The sequence below is a fragment of the Schistocerca gregaria genome, chromosome 1, assembly GCF_023897955.1.
Source record: "Schistocerca gregaria isolate iqSchGreg1 chromosome 1, iqSchGreg1.2, whole genome shotgun sequence".
In the NCBI taxonomy this organism is placed as follows: domain Eukaryota; kingdom Metazoa; phylum Arthropoda; class Insecta; order Orthoptera; family Acrididae; genus Schistocerca; species Schistocerca gregaria.
In genome coordinates this window covers 182,404,647-182,426,137 of record NC_064920.1, presented here as the reverse complement: position 1 = coordinate 182,426,137, position 21,491 = coordinate 182,404,647, and the positions used below count along the sequence as shown (strand labels likewise).

The following is a 21,491-nucleotide window of genomic DNA, read 5'->3' as shown; positions in this document are numbered from 1 at the left end:
GCATGTTATGCTTTCGCACATTGCCACCATCTGTTCACCATATTCTTTGACCTACAGAAGATGTACAATACGATGTGGTGCCATCATCTTGTCTACACTGTGTGAGGGGCTTCTGGGGCTGTTCACCCATTTCTCTCCAGAATTTCCTACCCCTTGAATGATTCAAGGCCTGTATAGGTTCAATCATCAGCGACCAATACTTGCAGGAAAGTGGAGCTGTGCACAGATCAATTCTGAGCATAACCCTCTTCGATATTGCAGGTAGTTGTGTCATGACTGATGTGGGACCCATAGCCTCATTATCACTTTAGGTGAACAACTTTTGTCTGTCTTACAGCTCTCCATCATTGCAAACCACAATGTGTCAACTTCAGAGGGCCATATAGCGTCATGGATATCAATTTTCACTTGTGAAAACTTGGGTCATGCACTTGTGTTGTCGTCTCAGGACTGTGCAATTGGACCAGAACTTTGTCAGTAACCAGTTGCTTGAAATCGCTAAAATTTTCAGGTCTTTTGTTTCACAATAAGATAACTAACACAGTTACCATATGTGCACCATCTCAAGGCAAATTGCATTAGGGAGAATATCCTCAGATACCTTAGTAGCACCTGCTGAGGCACAGACTACAAGATCATTTTCTGTGATTTTATAAAGCTTTGATTTAATCCCAATTGGACTATGGACATGTTTGCCTACAGATCAGCTGTGCTGTCAGTACTGAACTTGTTAGATCTGGTTCACCACAGTGGTGTGCTGTTAGCATCTGGAGCCTTTTTATGAGCCCTGTAGATAGTCCTCCTGAAAGTAGTTGGTGCCCCACCACTGAAGGTCAGATACCAGCAACTCTTGGTGAACTGTGTGGGCATAATGTTCAGGTGTCTACCTATCTGTGTTAACTCTGTTTCACAAACAGTAGTTCAGACTGTTTACAAATTGCTCAAAAATGGGTAGACCAACTGAGATACAATGGGGAACTCTGTTCAAGGGCCACCAACTGGGGTCAGATACCAGCAACTTTTGGTGAACTGTGTGGGCATAATGTTCAGATGTCTACCTACCTGTGTTAACTCTTTTTCACTAACAGTAGTTCAGACTGTTTACAAATTGCTCAAAAATGGGTAGACCAGCTGAGATACAATGGGGAACTCTGTTCAAAGACCACCAACTGCCCCTTTCTTATCTGTCTTTGTAAAGTTCTGTCTTGGCATTCCCTGTGATATCTATAACTAATCCTGTGATTCAAATGTACCTCTTTGCATCCCAAAGAAAAATGCAGATTTAACCATTCTCAGATGCCTATTGCTTTTGCTTCTCGGTGACTACCCAAATTTGACATACATCCACATGGATGGATTGAAAACTCCTCATCCAGCCATCCTGATTTAGGTTTTCCATGATTTCCTCAAATGGCTTAAGGCAAATGCTGGGATGATTCCTTTGAAAGGAAACCTGAGCTTGTGTCCAATATCTAATTGCCAACCTGTGGGTGGGATGTTAAATACTAATTTTTCTTCCTACCTTCCTTTCTTTCTTTCTTTCTTTCTTTCTTTCTTTGCACATGCTAAGGAGCATGAGAAGTATTGTCTGCCAATTATATACAGTGTATACACTGCAGAGTTAGTCCCCATATTACATGCTCTGCAATAAATCAAAACTCTTGCCCCATAGGATTTCCTGGTTTGTTTGCAGCTCCATGAGCTGCTTACGAGGTACATCTTAGTGCTAGCCGAAAAAGCTTTTGGTTGCTAACATCTAAGACCTCCACAACTCCAGAATGACAGTAACATTCATCTGGACACCAAACAATGTGGGTATACTAGGAAGTGAATTTGCTGACAAATTAACTGAAGAATCATCCAGAGGCGTCAAACTTGAACTTGGAGTTCCAGACACAGACTTAAGATTGCAACCGCAACATCAAATACTGAAAACATGAGATATTGAGTAGCAGGCTACCCTCACCATCACAAGTTAAGAGCAGTCAAGGGGTCTACACGGTACACATGGTGTACTTTTCTTCTGGCTTCTTGGAAAGGTGCCATTACAATGTGCTGTGTGCATATCAGCCACACCAGACTTACTTATGAGTTCTTTTTGTGTCAAGAGGACTCTCCTCAATGCAGCTGTGGTAGTCATCTTACAGTTGTCCATATTCTCATTGAGTGTGCACTGCTGCCTCATCTTAGATGATTGATTAGTCAACCTATCTATGTCGCTCCTTCAGATACTTGGGATGGGCAAGCAGCCACCAAGGTCAAACATTTCCAGTGGGAAAACGGATTTTATAGCAAACTTTACTACATCTCCATGTTCAGGGTCAGGGACAGTCTGGTGCATGTGTACGTGTGTGAGAAAGAGGTGGGAAGGGGAGGAGGGGGGGAGAGTGTCTCTCACTGCGGTGTACGCCTGAGTGGTGTCACTGCACTGTTGTGCATTTTTGTACCTTTACAGTTAGTTGACTACTGTGGCATATTCTCCATTTCCCATTAGCCTATCCTTTCTATATACATTTAGATTTACACCAGAAATGCCACATTTCTCAATTTCTCTTTTTAACCAGCTGACTGTACTTAGTATTACAAGCTACTGCTTTTTAAGATTGCTTTAAACTCGGGAATTTGTTGCAAATCATTTGGTAGTTGATTTTAGTCATTCCATCTATGTTGACCATTTCTGTAAGTCTTGCACTAATGCTAGGTCTCTTAGAGCTGTCATTATCTGGATTGGATTGAGAGCCACCTAATCAAAATATCCTTCATGTGCACTCCACACATAGGCAACTACCTAGGTAGCAGCCTCCGATGTACCTTTTTATGGGGCCCCTACCATTTTCATCCCTTTGGCCACGAGACCAAGAAACCACAACTAGCTTGTTACAAAACCTTTGAAGTCAGTGGTTCAAACTTCGTACTTAGTTTAGAACCAGAGGGCGTCAGTCAGTTCTGGAGACAATACTGTGGATTGAGAGCGTCATTGAAATTGTGAGCAAAGCTGTTTTCAGTACTCTCTGCCAGTTGGCGAACTGATCAAAGTATGATCCTGAATCCCAGATGACGAGCATCACTTGCTCAGGCGTGTGCCAGTCTGCAGTTGGATGGACCTGAGGCACACACAGAGTGCACAAGGTGACTTTTTTAATCCATTGTTGCCAAATTTTCCTGATTGAAATTTGCCATATGTTTGAACTGGGGATAGATGTAATATCCTAACTGATCACTGCCCCACCCCCCTCCCTCCCTGTCCCCTTCCTCTTCCACCTATACCAGGCCCCTAGACCTACCACTGACGTGCCACTCATAGTGTAGTGGACAATTGGTGACAGATCCTGTATTTCCTGTAGAGGAGGGTGCCTCTACAAGAGGGGACAGTTCAAGAGGTAACTTTGGTAACAATATTATTTTAGTTTCATGATCTCTGTTACACTTTGAGGATTGTAAAGTTGCTTAAAATCCAAAGCCACAACATCCATGAAAGTGTCCTGTGTAAATAATGGATAGAATTGACAGGTTCCTTAAAAATAAATTTGTTTCTTAGACTTTTGATAAGGTTATGCTCAAATAGATTCATGTATCAATGTCGAAAACAGAGCTGGTATACACATATTTCGACAGTAATAATTTGTACAAAACAATATTACAATGCAGTTGCTGAATTGATAAAAGCAAGGTTTACACTGTGATCATAAATTTTCAAAACACTGACATAGAAGAAGCAGGTTAATTAGTGGAGAAAGTGTTAAACTAAATGTTGTGGTTGGCAGGAGAGCCAACCGTGTTCCTAAAGGAGGCCGAAATGCATGCGTTTTAGCTCTCGCAGGCTGGTGTGAGGTCTGGAACATGACAAGGGAATTAGAATTGAGAAAAACGGACGTAGCTGGTGAAATACTTAACTTTAATCCATTAATGATGAACGTCGCTCTGGACATTACATGATTAACAATATCAATAGAAACTGATCATGGCGCCTTGCTAGGTCGTAGCAAATAATGTAGCTGAAGGCTATGCTAACTATCGTCTCGGCAAATGAGAGCGTAATTTGTCAGTGAACCACCGCTAGCAAAGTCGGCTGTACAACTGGGACGAGTGCTAGGAAGTCTCTCTAGACCTGCCGTGTGGCGGCGCTCGGTCTGCAATCACTGATAGTGGCGACACGCGGGTCCAACGTATACTACCGGACCGTGGCCGATTTAAAGACTACCACCTAGCAAGTGTGGCGTCTGGCAGTGACACCACATTCCTCCCCCACAAATCAGCGTACGGTTATGGTATAAGGCTGCCGCCCGCCGTGGGGAGGACCCCATGTTGACGTATGCGACGAGGTGGGGTGCCTAACAACATACGAGGCTGTACCATCCGCACCCTGCCATTCGGACCGCGGGGAGCTAGGAAACGCCTGAAAACCTGCTCCAGGGTGCAGGCCAACATGCAGTGTATGCGCCCGTAGAGAGACAGGAGGGGCCGAAGGGTCGACCTCCATCGGGGCGGGGCACCCGACGGGCGAAGACGACATATGGTCCGGAGCGGGCAAGAGTTCCATGTCGGAGGACAACTAGTCACTGAAAGCGATTGGCGTCGCGTGACCCAGGGAGGCACCTGGCGGTTGTAGCGACGCGTCCACTACGGGCGTCGCCGGTGGGAGAACAGGCATCGGCGGCAGCGGTGGTGCGTTGCCATGGGGCAAAATGGAAGGCAGCGTTGGTAACACCTGGGGCTGAGGCGAGTCAGTAGATGGGTCCCCAGGGCGTTGACCGGACAGCACCATCGCTGAAAGCAGTAGGCGAGCGGCAGATCCCGTGCGACGACAGAGACGCAGCTGATTGAGTCACCGACGCACCTCACCAGAGGCCCCCAAATCCAGATACATAGCACGGCCGAGGCAGTGAAGTATGTGCCCTTCGAGCCAACGCCGTGAACCTCGATAGTGGCGATAGTAGACAACGTCGCCTGGAGCAAAAGCAGGTGTCTGCCGCTGCACAGAAACATGATGCGGCGGATGTATCAAAGACATCAAGGTTCGATGATGACCGTGGAGCAACTCAGCCGGCGAGCGACCATCTCAGGGCTGAGAGCGATACGAGGATAAAAAGAGCAATAACGCGTCCTCCCGAGAATGCGACTCTTTCAACTTCGACATCTGTGACTTGAAAGTCCTGACCAATCGTTCAGCGGCACCGTTTGACTGTGGCGAAAACTGTGCGGACGTCAGATGGTGAATACCATTGGCCTTGCAGAATGACTGAAATTCTGCAGACATGAATTGTGGGCCATTGTCGGAAACAATAGTCTGTGGAAGACCTTCAATGCAAAAGATAGCAGATAACGCTTGGATGGTGGCAGATGATATCGTGGAAGACATCCGGACAACAAAAGGAAAATTACTGATTGAATCTACCACAACCAACCATCGAGCATTCCAGGATGGCCCAGCAAAATCGATGTGTAAGTGTTGCCAAGGGGAAGTGGCTTTTGGCCATGCAAAGAATTTCTGCGGTGGTGCCGATTGTTGTTCGGCACACACCATACAAGAAGAGCACATATTCGTAATCGCGGCATCTATTCCGAACCAAGTACACTGCTGACGAGCAAGTTGTTTTGTTCTTAGTATACCCCAATATCCTTGGTGGAGAATCTATAAGACAGAAGACTGTAACGAACGTGGTACCACGACAAGGACTGATCATTATCAGAACGCAACAGCAAAACACCACGTCGTACAAAAAGTCTCTCCTTGTGAGCAAAAAATCGGCGAACCAACGGGTCCCCAATCTGTGACTTTGACAAGGGCCATTGCATAGCAACAAAATGCAGAACGGGAGCAAGGACAGGGTTGGCAGCTGTGGCTGTAGCTACACGACGAAAATCAATCGGAAATGATTCGACCACGTCATCGGTTTCCGCATCAAGGAACATGCAAGCAACTTCGGAGGAATCGAATGCCCTATCCGCAGCAACAGGCAAGCGGGACAACGCATCGGCGTTTCCGTGCTTAGCAGTGGACCGATACAAGATATCGTAGCGGTACTGCGAGAGGAAAAGAGACCAGCGAATGAGTTTCTGCACTGTACGTGGAGGTACAGGCTTGGTCGGATGAAAAAGCGATGTCAAAGGTTTGTGGTTTGTGATTATGGTAAAGTGACGACCATACAAGAAATCATGAAACTTTGTAACACCAAATACAAGAGCCAATGCTTCTTTCTTGATCTATGAATAATTTCTTTGCACAGACGAGAGCAATTTGGACGCAAAGGCAATAGGGCGATCGTGCGATCCATCTTTGTGCGCAAGCACAGCACCGATCCCGAAATCCGATGCATCCACCATCAACAAGAGCAGCTTCTGGGGATCGAACGGCGTAAGGCAAGTATTGGAAAGCAACGCCGATTTCAACTGGCAAAAGGGGTGTTCGCATTCCGTTGTCCAGACGAACAGAACACCCTTACGGCATAAGCGATGAAGCGGAGCTGAAATGGAAGAGGCATGCGGCACATATTTATTGTAATACGCAATTTTTCCCAGCACACTCTGTAGTTGCTTCAAATTCCGTGGCGAAGGCAGGTCTTGTATGGCACGAAGGTGCATTGGACTGGGATGTATGCCTTGGGCATTGATTACATGTCCCAAGTATGGTAAGTCCCGAGCAAAAAACACACATTTGTCCTTCCGCAAGCGAAGACCATTTTGTCGCAAGACCTGAAATAATGTTCTGAGATTGGCCAAATGTTCTTCTTCCGTCTTTCTGGAGATCACAATATCGTCCAGATAATTTGCTGCAGTAGGGACAGACGTACAAACAGTTCGGAGATACTGCTGAAGCAATGCCGGGGCGGATGCACACCCGAATGGCAGTCATTTGAATTGATACAACCCAAGATGCGTGTTAACCACCAAAATGCGCTGGGATTCTTCGTCCACCGGTATTTGCAAGTACGCATCTGCCAGGTCCAACTTCGAAAAATATTTACCCGGGCACAGTTTTCTGGGCGGGGTAAAGGAAAAGTTGCAATCACTAGTTGTGGATTCACTGTTGCCTTGAAGTCCACACAGTGTCTCAACTTTCTGGAAGGTTTTGGCAAAATTACTAAGGGTGATGCCCAGAGAGAAGCCTTCACACGTTCAATTACACCTTGTGATTCCAATTTGTGTAATGTTTTTGCGACCTCATCACGCAATTCGTGGGGAAAATTGCACGCTCTGAAAAATTTCGGTTGCGCGTTTACTTTCAGTTCCAAATGTGCTTTATAGTTCTTAGTGCAACCAAGTCCCGGTGCAAAAATGTCTGCAAATTCTTCACATAGACAAGAAACACTATCTGAAGGCACAGTCTGGTTCACTGATAGGACCTGATTTACTATAGACAAGTTAAACAACTGAAATAAATCAAAAACAGACAAGTTCACTGCAGAAGAAGAACGAAGGACATAAAATGACACAAGTTTTGTTTGTCCTTTGTATGTTGCAAGAAGGCTGCACTGTCCTAACACAGGGAGCTCTTGACCCGAACATTTGCGGCACGCAATGGAGGTGTTCCCAGCAGTTCGTAAGTGTCTTGATTGATCAGTGAAACTTCAGCTCCGGTATCGAGCTGGAATGGTATCACTTTGCCGTTAATGTCCAAGTCTACAAAAAGTCTACAAACGACAGGCGCGTCTCGAGCAACGTGAACTGACACTGGTACATAATCACTAGCGACTTGACGGGAGTTCCAGCAATGTCGACGCACACTATTTTTGGGACGAACACAGGCACTGTTAGAGAGAGTGGCACTGCGCGGAGTGGAATGAACTACATGAATTTCCATGGGCGAAGTTTCGTGAGCCTGAGTATCCTTGGTTCGATTCCGATTCCGGCGTGAAGCAAAGGGCCTGGAACCGTTTGAGCTTCCGATCTGAGCTTTGTCTGGCAAACACTCTGAACATGTCCTTTTTTATTACAATAAAAGCAAATAGCTTGGCATGACGGGCAGTTCTCACGCGAATGTTTAGTAGCACACTGCGGGCATGATTTGATCACTGCATTTGCTTGCCGGCACGGTACACGTGGCTGAGAGCCTGGCGGCCAGGCGCGACAGCTATTTACTGCTCCGTGCAGCTCGCTTGGCGGGCCGGTTAACGTCACACACTGCTGGCGAAGTTTCAAATGATTCCTGAGCAAAGTCAAGTGTGTCCTGCCGATCCAATATGTCCATCACTTGTTGAAGGGAGGGATTGACTAGTTTCAGAATCTGTTCCCTTAACATCAGAAACGTTCTGTGCAATTGCATCACATACCATAGTATCTGAATAAGGGAGTCCACATTGACACTCAAAAGCACAATCCCTAGTAAGGCCCTGCAAGGTTGCAACCCACTCCCGATTAGTCTGACCTGCCGTACGGTTTGTACGAAAGAAGTTATACCGTTTGGCAACTACATTGACTGATTCTATGAAATAAGCATCTAATGCAGACAAAATTTCTTCGTAGGACAGAGTTGCAACGTCGCGTCATGGAAATAATTTGACTATCACACGGTACGTGGTCACACCTACGGAAGAAAGGAGAAAAGGCTGCCGCTTGTTACCTTGAATTCTGTAGGTGGTGAGATGGAATTCAAATTGGTATGACCACTCCGTCCAGCTTTCCAATGTAGCATCAAAAGGTCGAAAAATTGGTGCAACAGTGTGTTGTGGCTGCGTTAGCTGTGGAGCAGCTGCTGCCGCATCATTTTGCATCGCACGTTGACCCTGGACGAGCTGTCCAAGGGCATCCAGAAAGGCCCGCGTCTGCTGATTCTGTAAGCGATAAAATTCGGACAGTATATCTGGAGATTGTGGCGAAGCCATTACACAAGTAAATCAGGGCAGTTTAGATAAAAACACTTTTACTCTCGTCGCCAATGTTGTGGTTGGCAGGAGAGCCAACCGTGTTCCTAAAGGAGGCCGAAATGCACGCGTTTTAGCTCACGCAGGCTGGCGTGAGGTCTGGAACATGACAAGGGAATTAGAATTGAGAAAAACGAGTGGAATACTTAACTTTAATCCATTAATGACGAATGTCGCTCTGGACATTACATGATTTACAATATCAATAGAAACTGACCATGGCACCTTGCTAGGTCGTAGCAAATAACGTAGCTGAAGGCTATGCTAACTATCGTCTTGGCAAATGAGAGCGTAATTTTTCAGTGAACCATCGCTAGCAAAGTCAGCTGTACAACTGGGGCGAGTGCTAGGAAGTCTCTCTAGACCTGCCATGTGGCGGCGCTCGGTCTGCAAGCACTGATAGTGGCGACATACGGGTCCGACGTGTACTACCGGACCGTGGCCAATTTAAAGGCTACCACCTAGCAAGTGTGGTGTCTGGCGCGCTGTAATAAAGGGAGAAACAACTTTCTGAAAAAATATTGCTACCAAGAGTTACAGAATACACTACTGTAACTTATAATTTTTCCCATGTGGAAGTTTCTTTCTATTTTATTTACATTATAATTTACTATGGAATACATTATGCGCAACAGTCATAAATTGCCAGAATTTATCAAAATACACCATGCCTCATGTAAATACACAATGAAATTAGGGAACATTTGTTTTTGAATGAGGATGCTGTTGGCAAATATTTCTACAGGTAAAAGAACAGGCTCAGTTCCAGTAAACAATATATTTCAAATTTTGTGCAATACACACAGCAGCTCAAAAACACCCAGTATATCACATTATACATAAGCCATGAGAGAATCAAAGAAAGATTATGAGAAAACAACGTGAACAGTAAACTATTATAATCTATTACTTCAAATTTGAGCTATCTGCTGCACATGGTCTCATACTAAGAAAAATCCAAGAATCACCTTTATATGCAAATAAACACATGAAAAGCATGGACTTTTTACATAGCTCAATTAATGACAGCCCCCACACTAGTGTGCCAGTAATGACCATTGCAGTGTCAGTTTGTCAGACTCAAAATAATTAAAATCATGTATACCAACAAAGCAAATCTCCTGCTTCAGACAAATAACAATGCAGCTACTAAGTCTTGAGATGAACTACCATCTCTGTTTGCCTTCTATACATAATTACTCAGTATTGTATTAATACTTGTCAATTTCTTGCAGATGACTGTGAGGATGAGGATTTGTCAGAAGAGGAAGTTGATGAAATGTAAGTTCTGTGTTTCAAGCTTTTTTATCTTATATCTCATTAGTTAATAAGTTCAAGAAACCTGTGTTTTAAACTGTCCTTGCTATAGCTCAATATTGTTTGTTGTTACAGCAGCAGTAGCATTTTGCTTATCATATTTGTGTCACTATCTGTAATAGTTGTAAGAACGTGCGGATTTCTTGGCTAGAAATGAAAGTTTCCTATTTTTTACAAAGACGTGAAGATCACCTTCAAAAACTAAGTAACTGATATTCTGGACACCATCTGATCAATACTTAGAACACAGAATTTGAAAATAACTTAAGTTCATTTTTAGCCAAACTCATAGGAGTCAGTGTATGATTAAAAACAACTGTCACTTCTGTAATCCTTCTGGCCTCTATCTCCACTGACCCACTGTTTGAACACCCTCTGCCCAATAACTTCCCCATCCTCCGCACTGTCACTCTCCCCCTCCCGGTCCCTCTCAGTCCATGTAGTCTTCGCGCGCCATACCTCACTGGCTCCTCCCACCCCTCCCTCATTTCTAACCTGATCTCCTGACATGTGTGCCTGTCGGTGGCTCGATGTTCCTGTTGTATGATGGGTGTTCTCCCTTACATGTAAATCATTTAATTAGAAACAGTTATGTATCATTTATGCTACCAATCATTTTAGGTTGTAATAACATTAATGTTCAGTGTTACCATAACCTGGTGTTATTGTAATCAAAATGATTAGTAACATAATTAATAAATAACAAGTGCAGAAAATGAACGACTCATATAGTTTCTCAGAAATTTTTTTTCCAATCTCTTTTTGTTTCTTTTATTGTCTGGATGCAGTGATTTGTGGAAGCTTTAATAAAGTGCGGCATGAGGGGTCAAAACACATCATTATAGCATGGCTGCAAAGTTTTGCTATGAGCTGTGGGCACTAAATATGTCAAAATGATTTACTAGGGTATGTGGTATAGCCACCAGTTGCAGATCACTTGCAAATAAGAATATACACATGATAAAAAAAAGACAAAAATGCTAGTACTTGAAACCACACATTTTTACTGATGGTAAATACTTTCCTCTCGTTGATTAATCATGTTTCTCTTTATTTAGAAAGACAGAAATGTTAGCAACTGAGTATGTTGTCAAGAGATGCAGCTATTCCAATGAACTATAGAAATAAATGCAGCTCTTTCACATTTAATCTCTTCATTAAGGAGGTTAATGGTAAGAAGAAGCATTTCTTTTCGTACTTTTTTTTAAAGAAAAAGAGAATAGGTTGTCAATTTTTTCTGTGCACACAGCATCTCCTTTTCTCACAGCACAGAGCCAGTAAGTGTGTAGCAGATGGTAGCTGTCCTACTTCTCCCATCCTATTATGACAGGAGTATGGGAAAAGACAAAAGAGCACACATTGTTTCAACTGTAATCTACAATGAATCTATTTCTGTTGTAAATGCATGTTTTTAAGTGAGTGCAGATCCTCTGTTTATCATTAATCATTTTAAGCTGTTTGATAGAATTTATCTGTGTACTATTTGCCAGGTTAATTGATGCCCAATCAACATTGGAAATAACTGCCATCGTTCTTTTGTAACAAGTTATTCTTTTAGTTCCTTGGTATTTATTTAAAAATAAGTATGCTTAATATGTAAGTGTGAAACCATTCTCTCATGCAATACCACTCAATACCACTTTAAGTGAAATTGAATCTACACATGTACTGCAGTACAATATTTGTACTAAATAACAATGTTACTTCTATGATTTGTTACAATTACTGACAGTATCTTAACAAAAATAAAAATGAGCCACCAGCTGCACAAGAAAACATGGTTTCAGCAGTTTAAACTGTCATCTTCAGAAGTGAAATAGGCTCATATGCACAACATCAAAATAAGAGTGGGATGGCAGTGTCCTACAAAGTATTGAAAGAAAATACATGTATAAAAACAGATGTGCAAAGATTGAACTGAAGTAGTAAAGCAGATCTGAATGTAAAGGAGTTAGGTTTGAGAATCACAACATACCTACTATGCTGCAGTATTAATAAAATAGTGACGTCTTTAAAATATGATATGTGCAATGAGTAGCAAAACAATGAACTGCCAAATCATGGATTGTGTGTAGTGTGTGCAAAGGAAACCAACCAAATAATGGTGATATGAGCAACATTGAACAAGCATATATACAAAGTGGGAGCACTGGTGTGCATATAAACTGTAATGAAGTCTAAAAAACAGTTGAAGTTCAAGTATATGTTAAAGCTTATAAAACCATATAAAATGATTAACAAAAGCATTTAAAATGCCTTATCATTTCAATACATTGTTGATTAAGTGTTGCGTATTCACAAGTGTATAACAATATGTTATATAAGCGTAGAGTGGACACGTAGCAGTTGCATAACCAGTGTTGAAAATGTAGCTGTGCTTCATCTCAGTTACACAATGAATTGTTATCTTTGCTTCTTGCTGTGTTTGCTTTCACAGAGCAGTGCACAGATTAAAAATGGCGCCTTGGAAAGTGACAGTAATGTACTGATTGAGCAACTCAGCTGCTCAATGTTGGCTAACATCTTACAACTATAATATTATATCTTCAACAGCTTTTATATCTTTTGCTACTTAGATTGCGAAACAACAAACTAAAATACATTGGAAAAGATTATATGTTTTTCTTAGTGCAGCATGTTTTCCCCAAATACAGTACAATTTCAGCTTATAGACAATTGGCATAAGATGCTTGATGGCCTCTGTGAACCAAAATTCTTAAGATGCTCATAGTTTGTAAAGGATGGTGGTAACTTGATGCTTGCTAGTTAAATCCAAATAGATCGGTCATGTGGTACATGGAAGACCCTAGAGATCCATCCTCCATCTATTGAACTCATGGTTCCAAAACCAGTAGAAAACTGTTCTTTTTCTTGTGATTTTTGTCTTGTGGCCATTAGGCCATGGTCCAAGGCATATATGATGTACCTAACATTTTGTCTTCCAGTGCTGAAGACATCATCAGAGGCTACAGAGACTCAGAAAACAGTACAGGCTTAAAGAAGCTCAGCAAATCAAACTGTTTTATGTATCTGTGCAATGGTCAGACTGAGATGCCCTCAGACTGCTGAGATCACTGAGTCACACCAGCATATGTTGTGGAGCTTGCAGTGGAGAAGATTTGGTACTGTTATTTACCGCTAAGGCTCACCAGCTCCTTCTCTTGGCCTTGAAGGCCCAGTGGATTTTCACTGGCTGCCATGTCAATCTTTGCCTGCAGATGCAGTATCGAGGGACATGTGGTCAGCATGCCACTCTGCCAGGTGTTTTGCCAACTTTCCATACCTCAGAGCTGCTGTTTCTCATTCAAGTAGCTCCTCAGTTGGTATCACTAGGCTGAGTACACTTCTTACTAGACGTCTCAACCAGGAAAAATCCTGGGCAGCTCGCAGCTTATCTAATTTCAGTCCTTCTTTTCTAGTAAAGTTGTTTCTGTGCTTTTAAATTTCTATGGCCTCTCTGTACACCCGAGCATAATTATGATTCCAGCAGCTTGATAAAACCAAATTGTCAGAGAAATAAATTTGGTGGTTTCTTGATACCAGTGCATGATCCGCTTCTGCTGATAGATCTATGTTTCACAAACTCTTCTCTTTCTTAAGTTGGATGTTACTGCTTCTTTTTGCAGTTTCTATGTACACTTAACCATATGTGCAAGAGGTTTAATTTACTCCTGCTGTGACAGGCAGTGAGCATATGATTTGTGCATTGCTCAAATTTTTCTGCACCCGCAGTGTGTCAGTGTCCGTCTTTTTGGCACTCTGCTTCTGCAACTTGTAACTGTTTTTACAAGTGAGAAGAATACTTTCCCAGTAGTTGGCTCTTTTTCACTAGCAGCTCCATATATTTTAGGGTGCAGTGCCATATTTATCCGAGTAGCCATTTCTTCTGTAAGCAGTCCTACATGTGGGGCTTACTGTGCTTCCAAGATTTTTTTACCCCAAGCAATTAATGTTTTGATCACTCTTCTTTTTTTGCAAGGGAAAGTGACTGGTATGCCCGTGAATATATCTTCCCATGTGGGGTTCCTGTAGACTTTGTATCCTGAAGTTCCTATGTGTTTTCTAAGTAGTTGTATATCCAAAAATGAAATTTGAATTTCTTTCTCCTTTTTTTCCACCAAAGTGAAGAGCATATTAGAAATAATATCACCAGAAAATTTAGAAATTATGATGGTTCTTGTTCTTTCTGAGAAAATGCAGTGAAATTGGCTCCAGTCTGCTGAAACCAACATGAGAGTTTCTCCTTTGCCATCTAAAGGACTACTTTTTCAAATTTTGACCATATACAAATTCTCTGCAATTATGCTGAGTGGGTTTCCCATAGCCACTCTGTCAGATTGTCCATAGCATTTGTTGCCCTGTTCAAAGTAAATTAATGTGAGATAATGTTTAAAGAGATCTGCCATACCTTTAGCAGAAATCCTTTCCAACTGTGACATTCTTATTAAGAGGAACCAAGTAAACAATGATAAAACATCAACACTGACCCATAATGTCTCCTGGACGCAACATGAAAGATTTTAATTGTTTGATAAAATGACTAAAATCTTTAATATAAGTATCAGTATTTCTATAAATAGCTGTAGGGCAGTGGCAAAGCATTTGGTTATCCCATAGTTTGGACAGTCAATAGGGCTGACAGTAGGTCTCAGTGGAATGCCAGGTTTGTCAATCTCAGTGGTAATTTTTCATTTGGTAAAACCTTCTTGTGATTTGGAGAAATAAGAGGCAACTTCTTTATTATGCTAAGAACAGAAGTTACACCTTCTCCTTTAAGGTGTTTGTATCTTTCTGCTTATAATATTTTCTGAATTTTACTGTAGTATTGCCCTTACCTGATGGAACAATTTGAATGCCCTTGTTGTCAGTCCGGAGACTGGTTTGATGCAGCTCTCCATGCTACTCTATCCTGTGCAAGCTTCTTCATCTCCCAGTACCTACTGCATTCTACATCCTTCTGAATCTGTGTAGTGTATTCATCTCTTGGTCTCCCTCTACGATTTTTACTCTCCGCGCTGCCCTCCAGTGCTAAATTTGTGATCCCTTGATGCCTCAGAACATTTCCTACCAACCTATCCCTTCTTCTAGTCAAGTTGTGCCACAAACACCTCTTCTCCCCAATTCTATTAAACACCTCCTCATTAATTATGTGATCTGCCCCTAGCAAAATGTAAATGTCAAGAGAATATTCATTTAACGTTTAGTAAGATACTACTAAGTGGTTTGCTTCTAAGCAGTATTCTGAATTATTCCACGTGTAATTAAACTACAGGTTGTTTAAATTAAAAAAAAATATCAATCTTCAATATTAGCAACAGTGCCTTCTACTGGCATTCTAGAAGGTGCAATTACATAATTTCATCCTTTGGCAGTACGAGTCATATCTGCAGACTATTGAATTTTTCCTTCTGTCTATTAACTGACACCACAGAATCTACTTCTATGGTTTGTAACATTAAACTATCCAATTTATCACAAATATTATGACAGAACTTATTACTGAAGAAAGTTGCAGCTCCATTAGCTTAGAGTTCACAGAATCACATGTGATAGATGCACTCTCAGAGGAGCACTAACTCTTTGTGATCGTAGATATCATGCACAGTTGCTGAAGTGAAGTTTCTCTTCCCCTTAGAAAATCCGGTGTTGTTGAGGTGTCTCTGCATCACAGCAGCAAGGTGACGGAGCTAAATAAAAAAGATTTCTTGTGAAACTAGGGAACCATGAAACTCATTTCTCCAATATCTTTTACCAAGATCCAATCATTACTATGCGAGAATTTATAGCAAGAAATTCGAAAGGACAAAAAACGTTTAACAGAAAAGAAGATGGGCTGAAATTAGACAAGTGCTAAATAATGCAAACAATGCCAACTCTTCCCCCTTACAAGCTCCACAACATGGGATGGTGTGACTCAGCACTCTCAGGCAGTGGCCTGATAATGTCACGATCCCATCATTGAGGGGATATGTATAAAAAGTTGATTTACTGAGCTTTCTCAGTCTTTATAACTCTGATTATGGCTTCAACATTGGCGCACAAAATTTTTTGTGTGCACTTTTCCAATTCCACAGTTAACTTTCATTCTCAATGAAGAAGTTGAGATGCATCAAGCACTCTATCAATTTACTATCATGGTACAATAGGGGCACTATGAATATATTGTCAGAGTATCCTGATTATCTATTAGGTTTTAAGACTGCATAATTGAGCAGTTTATTTTCAAAATCTTGCAATGCTAAATTAGCCATCAGTTACAAAAAGAAACTACTAATCATTAAATCATCTCTCTCTTCAAAATTCTGGTTTGTAAATAAATAATAAATGGAGCTTTGCCCATATTTATGATACTATTCCCAACTCAGGTTTGCAGTTAATGAATGATAAAGATTGAGCATTAGATACTTCAGTGAATAGCAAAATTAACAAACCAGGGCTGTGAAATGCATTGTTTTTCTCTATACAGGATGAACATTAATAAAACCAACACACTGCAGGGACAGATTCCTAACTGGAAATGCAGGAAAAAAGGTCCTATGAACTTGTGTCCAAAAGTGGGCGGCATGTGTGCAATGACAACATCCATGTCACAACAAATGTTCAAAGTGCCCTCCATGGTATGCAGTGAACAGGTTCACACATCACATCATGGATTGCTTTACTCTTTCATAAGTTCCAGTCTCTTTATGAATAGCGTCACAGGCATCATGAAGATGCTATTGAACGCTCTACACATCAGTAACTAGTTTAGCATAAACAACATTTTCAGATGTCCCCAGAGGCTAAAATTCAGGGAGTTTAAGTCCACTGATGTAGCAGGCCTTGCTACAGGGCCTCCACATCCTATCCAATGTCCAGGGTAGATGATGTTGAGGTGCCGGTGAACTGTAATGCGGAGGTGGTATGAAGCTCCATCATACGGAAGCCACATAACCTACTGTATTGTCAAAGTCACATTCTCAAGAATCCCAGACAGAGGTTTCTGGAGGAAGTCCAGTTACGTTTTTCCGTTGAGGCATTGTGGAATAATAACTGGTGCAAGAATGTTGTCACCAAGAATCCCTTCCCACACACTGATGCTGAACCAATGCTGATGAGACACCTCAACTATTCCCCTGGGATTGTCTGTCATCCACAGGTAATGATTATGCAGGTTGATGATGCAAGTTCTGGCAAAAGTTGCTTCGTCGATAAAGAGAACTGATGACAGAAATCCCATAATTGTGATGATCTGGAGCCAAAACCAATGACAAAATCCTTCCCATAGATATCCACTTCTGATAATTATTGCACTTGTTACAGGTGATTGAGATAGTAGCGGTTATCATGCAGGTTACACATAATTGTACTTTGAGTTACACCTTTTTAGTGGGCCACTTTCCTGGAACTATATGAGGGTTCATCTCAAAATCCTGTAGAATCAGGCCCTCCAAGTCTGGTGTAAGCACATTCTGCTGCTTCCCTGCACATTTGTCTTTCTGAGAGGACCTGTGATCACACACGTGCCCAAAAAGGGCTTGAAATGTTGTGTAATGTGTTTGGTGTCTGTGAGGGTACTTGTTTTGGTGTAGCCTTGGTGACTCTTGACCATTTCCATCTGCTTGTCCAAACACAAACACCATCTTGGCTTGTGAATTTTAAAATTTTCCCGGCGAATTGACTGTTCAAACAAATTTCGGACTTGCAGCCAGTCATCATTCAATACTTCACACGATATTTCACCTGGGCACCTGCCAGTCAACTTCAGGTGAGCCGTCGCAGACTGGCGAAAACGTCCTCCGTTCTGCAATATATAGCGTACTGTAACTATTGTGCGCATGTGTTGAAAACTTGATAGATGAACCACACTGCTCGCCGGCAGCGCCCTCCCTGGTGGAATAGCAGAACTCAGTCGCCTTCTGCGTTCCTGTTTGTCACGGCCGTCGACGCACTCTGTCGTCTTCGATTGGAGCAAATGATGGAAATGATGGGATTCCACACACCGTCCAGCTGGTAGCCGCTGTCATGGTTTAACAGATTTTCCGCCAGTCGTATTTCTACGGATTCTTTAATAATGGAGTCCCAGAAAGACGTTGCTGTGGACAAAATCATTGTTTTCTCATACTCCATTGAATGTCCAGTAGAAATACAATGTTCAGCAATAGCACACTTGCTTGGCTGCAAAAGGCGGATGTAACGTTGATGTTCAGTGCAGCGTTCTTTCACGGTGCGTGTGGTTTGATCTATGTAAGACATACCACTTTGGCACGGTATCTTGTAAATTCCGGCCTTTCATAGTAACAGATTGTCCTTAACTGATCCCACAAGGTCCGCAATCTTTGGTGGTGGGTGGAAAACCATTTCTACCTGAAATTTTCGGAGGATTCTTGCTATTTTGGTGGCCAACCTTTTTATGGAGGATTTTGAGGAGAGAGCGCTTGAATCAGCTGCCCTGAAACCAACAGTTTTTTGGAGGTATGTGGATGACACTTTCATAGTGTGGCCCCATGGAGAAGATAAATTAATGGAGTTTCTACATCACCTCAACTCCATTCATAGCAACATCCGGTTCACCATGGAAATAGAGAAAGATGGTTGTTTGCCTTTCTTGGATGTCCTGTTTCGAAGGAAGAATGATGGTTCTCTAGGGCACTCAGTTTACCGGAAACCCACTCATACTGATTTGTACTTGCAAGCATAGAGTTGCCATCACCCATCACAAACTATGAGTTTGCTTAAAACACTTGTTCATAGAGCTCATACTTTCTCAGATCTAGATAGCTTACCTCAAGAACTCACCCACCTAAAGACAGTATTCAGCGAAAATGGGTATTCCATCTGGCAGATTAACAGGGCACTAACAGTTAAAACTAAGAAGAAGAGGAGAACGTGCCGGAACAATCTTAAGCTTTTCTTCCTTTTGTTGGCAACACTTCATTTAAAATAGCAAGAATGCTCCGAAAATTTCAGGTAAATGCTTAATTTCCATGTTAGAGCTCATTTTAGTTTCGTCAGTATGTACTGTACTTCCTCGATTCACTGCCATGATTTCGTATGGGATACTCTACCTGTGCTGCTAGAACATGTGCCTTTACAAGTACGACACAACATGTGGTTCATGCACGATGGAGCTCCTGCACATTTCATTCGAAGTGTTCTTATGCATCTCAGCAACAGATTCGGTGACTGATGGATTGGTAGAGGCGGACCAATTCCATGGCCTCCACGCTCTCTTGACCTAAACCCTCTTGGCTTTCATTTATGCAGGCATTTGAAAGCTCTTGTCTACGCAACCCCGGTACCAAATGTAGAGACTCTTTGTGCTCTTATTGTGGACGGCTGTGATACAATACGCCATTCTCCAGGGCTACATCAGCATCAGGGATTCCATGCGACGGAGGGTGGATCCATTTATCCTCACTAACGGAGGAAATTTTGAACATTTCCTGTAACAAAGTGTTTGAAGTCGTGCTGGTACGTTCTGTTGCTGTGTGTTTCCATTCCATGATTAATGTGATTTGTAGAGAAGTAATAAAATGAGCTCTAACATGAAAAGTAAGCGTTTCCTTACACATGTCCACATAATATATTTTCTTTCTTTGTGTGTGAGGAATGTTTCCTGAAAGTTTGGCCGTACCTTTTTGTAACACCCTGTATATGTTAACATATATGATACGTCATTGCTATTTTGCAACATCGTATACTGTAGCTATAAAGGATTCTGTTTGTTTTTGTTTCTTTCCTCTGTGAGAGAACTGTAGTAAGTCCCTCGATAATTGGATGTGTCATTTGACAATTAAAGTGAAAATAGGACAGTGAAAGGTACACTGAAGTTAAAGATCACATGATTGTAAGAGTAGAAGAAACAGCTCCAGGGAGAATGAAATATAAAAGTCTGAAGCAGTTAACTCAGAACCAGGCAATTGCCAATCTGTGTAATCTGCAGAGATGGCAAATTCTCCTGAGGGTTTGAATTTCTGTAATTTATCAGTATTATATAAACATTTCTCTTGATCCATTCTGGGATTTGGAAGAAACAAGGCCTTAGGATGCGAAAGAAAAAAAAATGCTTGTATTTTTCTTTATATTTAAATTATAATAATGCAATGTAATCTCAGAGATCACAGTGCCCACATGCTCTACTCACAAGTCTAGTGATTGTCTTTAATTTGCTTAATCTTACAGCTAATTCATAACAACTGAAAGTGCTGCTTTTTTATTCGTGATGTAGTTCAAATACTCTCCTTTAGGTGTGACCAAGCATTAAATAAATAAGTAATAAGGTAATAAAGCAACAGATGTAACTAAATATAATTATACACTCATATCAAATAAATAAAGTTCAAATTGTGTTGTAGCAAACTATGTGAGAGACATTGCATCACTAATGGTCGATGATATCCCTGATTATTAACAAACAAAGTGCATCTGTGTAGTGTAGCTCACTGGACCTACCATAGAATCAATTTCTAACAAACACTGCTGTTTCAACCGACAGTTGGTGATTTGACAACTTATGTAACAACTACTGTATTCACAGCTTAATACTCCATTCCTACATTTGTTCATACTCGTTTGCTTATTACAGGCAAACTTAAACCCAGTATATACTGTAGTATCTCCATGTATGGTCCAACTTTCTTGACACACATTACATTCAAAGCTTAAATCTTTGCATGATTACCCATTACAGACAACAATTTTTTTCAAAATGAGGTTTATGGACATTGTATTATATTCACATGGACAGTGAAATTTTTCTTGGTGTTCTACTGTATTTTCCGAAAAACTAGGTGTAGTGCTGATACATTCTACTTTTTCCTTTACTTTTTGTTTGACATGTTCAGTTTCCTCCAAACTAGTCAAAGTGTTTGGGGTATGATTTACTTCACCAAATACATTATTTTTTCAAACACCTCCATTTTGTCTCTTTGAAATGTATAATTAATATCTTAGGTTCATTGTGTTCCTCAATAAACTGTTCATTCATTTCGTTTCTTACTGGATTATACTGTTTATGTAGTTCAGTCTGTAACTTCTCAGGCAAATTTAATAAGGTCTATTCTATATTAGAGATTTTATCCACTTTCGTAGCTACCTAAGTTCCTTGTGTTTTTAAATCTGTAACACTATTTGACAACTCTTCTTTATTGGCTTCCATACTGTCAGATAACTCTTGTGCAGTGGCTTCCCCATGAGTTTGGAGGAGTTTAACACTAGTTGACAGTTCATCTAATTTCTTTAATTTCTCTGCTTGCTCTTTCATAAGAGCCAGTAATTCTTCTTTTTGTGTGTGGTGAATGGCATACAGTAATAACAATATATATACTCAAG

At 41.4% G+C, this 21,491-nt stretch overlaps 1 protein-coding gene across 6 annotated transcripts in view; it reads left to right on the top strand.

The window, feature by feature from the left end:
• Positions 1-21,491, top strand: part of LOC126336272 (muscle-specific protein 300 kDa-like) — a 199,689-nt gene that overhangs the window by 131,301 nt on the left and 46,897 nt on the right. For all 6 annotated transcript variants that reach the window (XM_049999771.1, XM_049999782.1, XM_049999792.1 and 3 more), the window contains one exon: positions 10,097-10,142. In XM_049999771.1, coding sequence (XP_049855728.1) covers positions 10,097-10,142 — 46 coding nt within the window. The remainder of the gene's footprint in view (positions 1-10,096; positions 10,143-21,491) is intronic.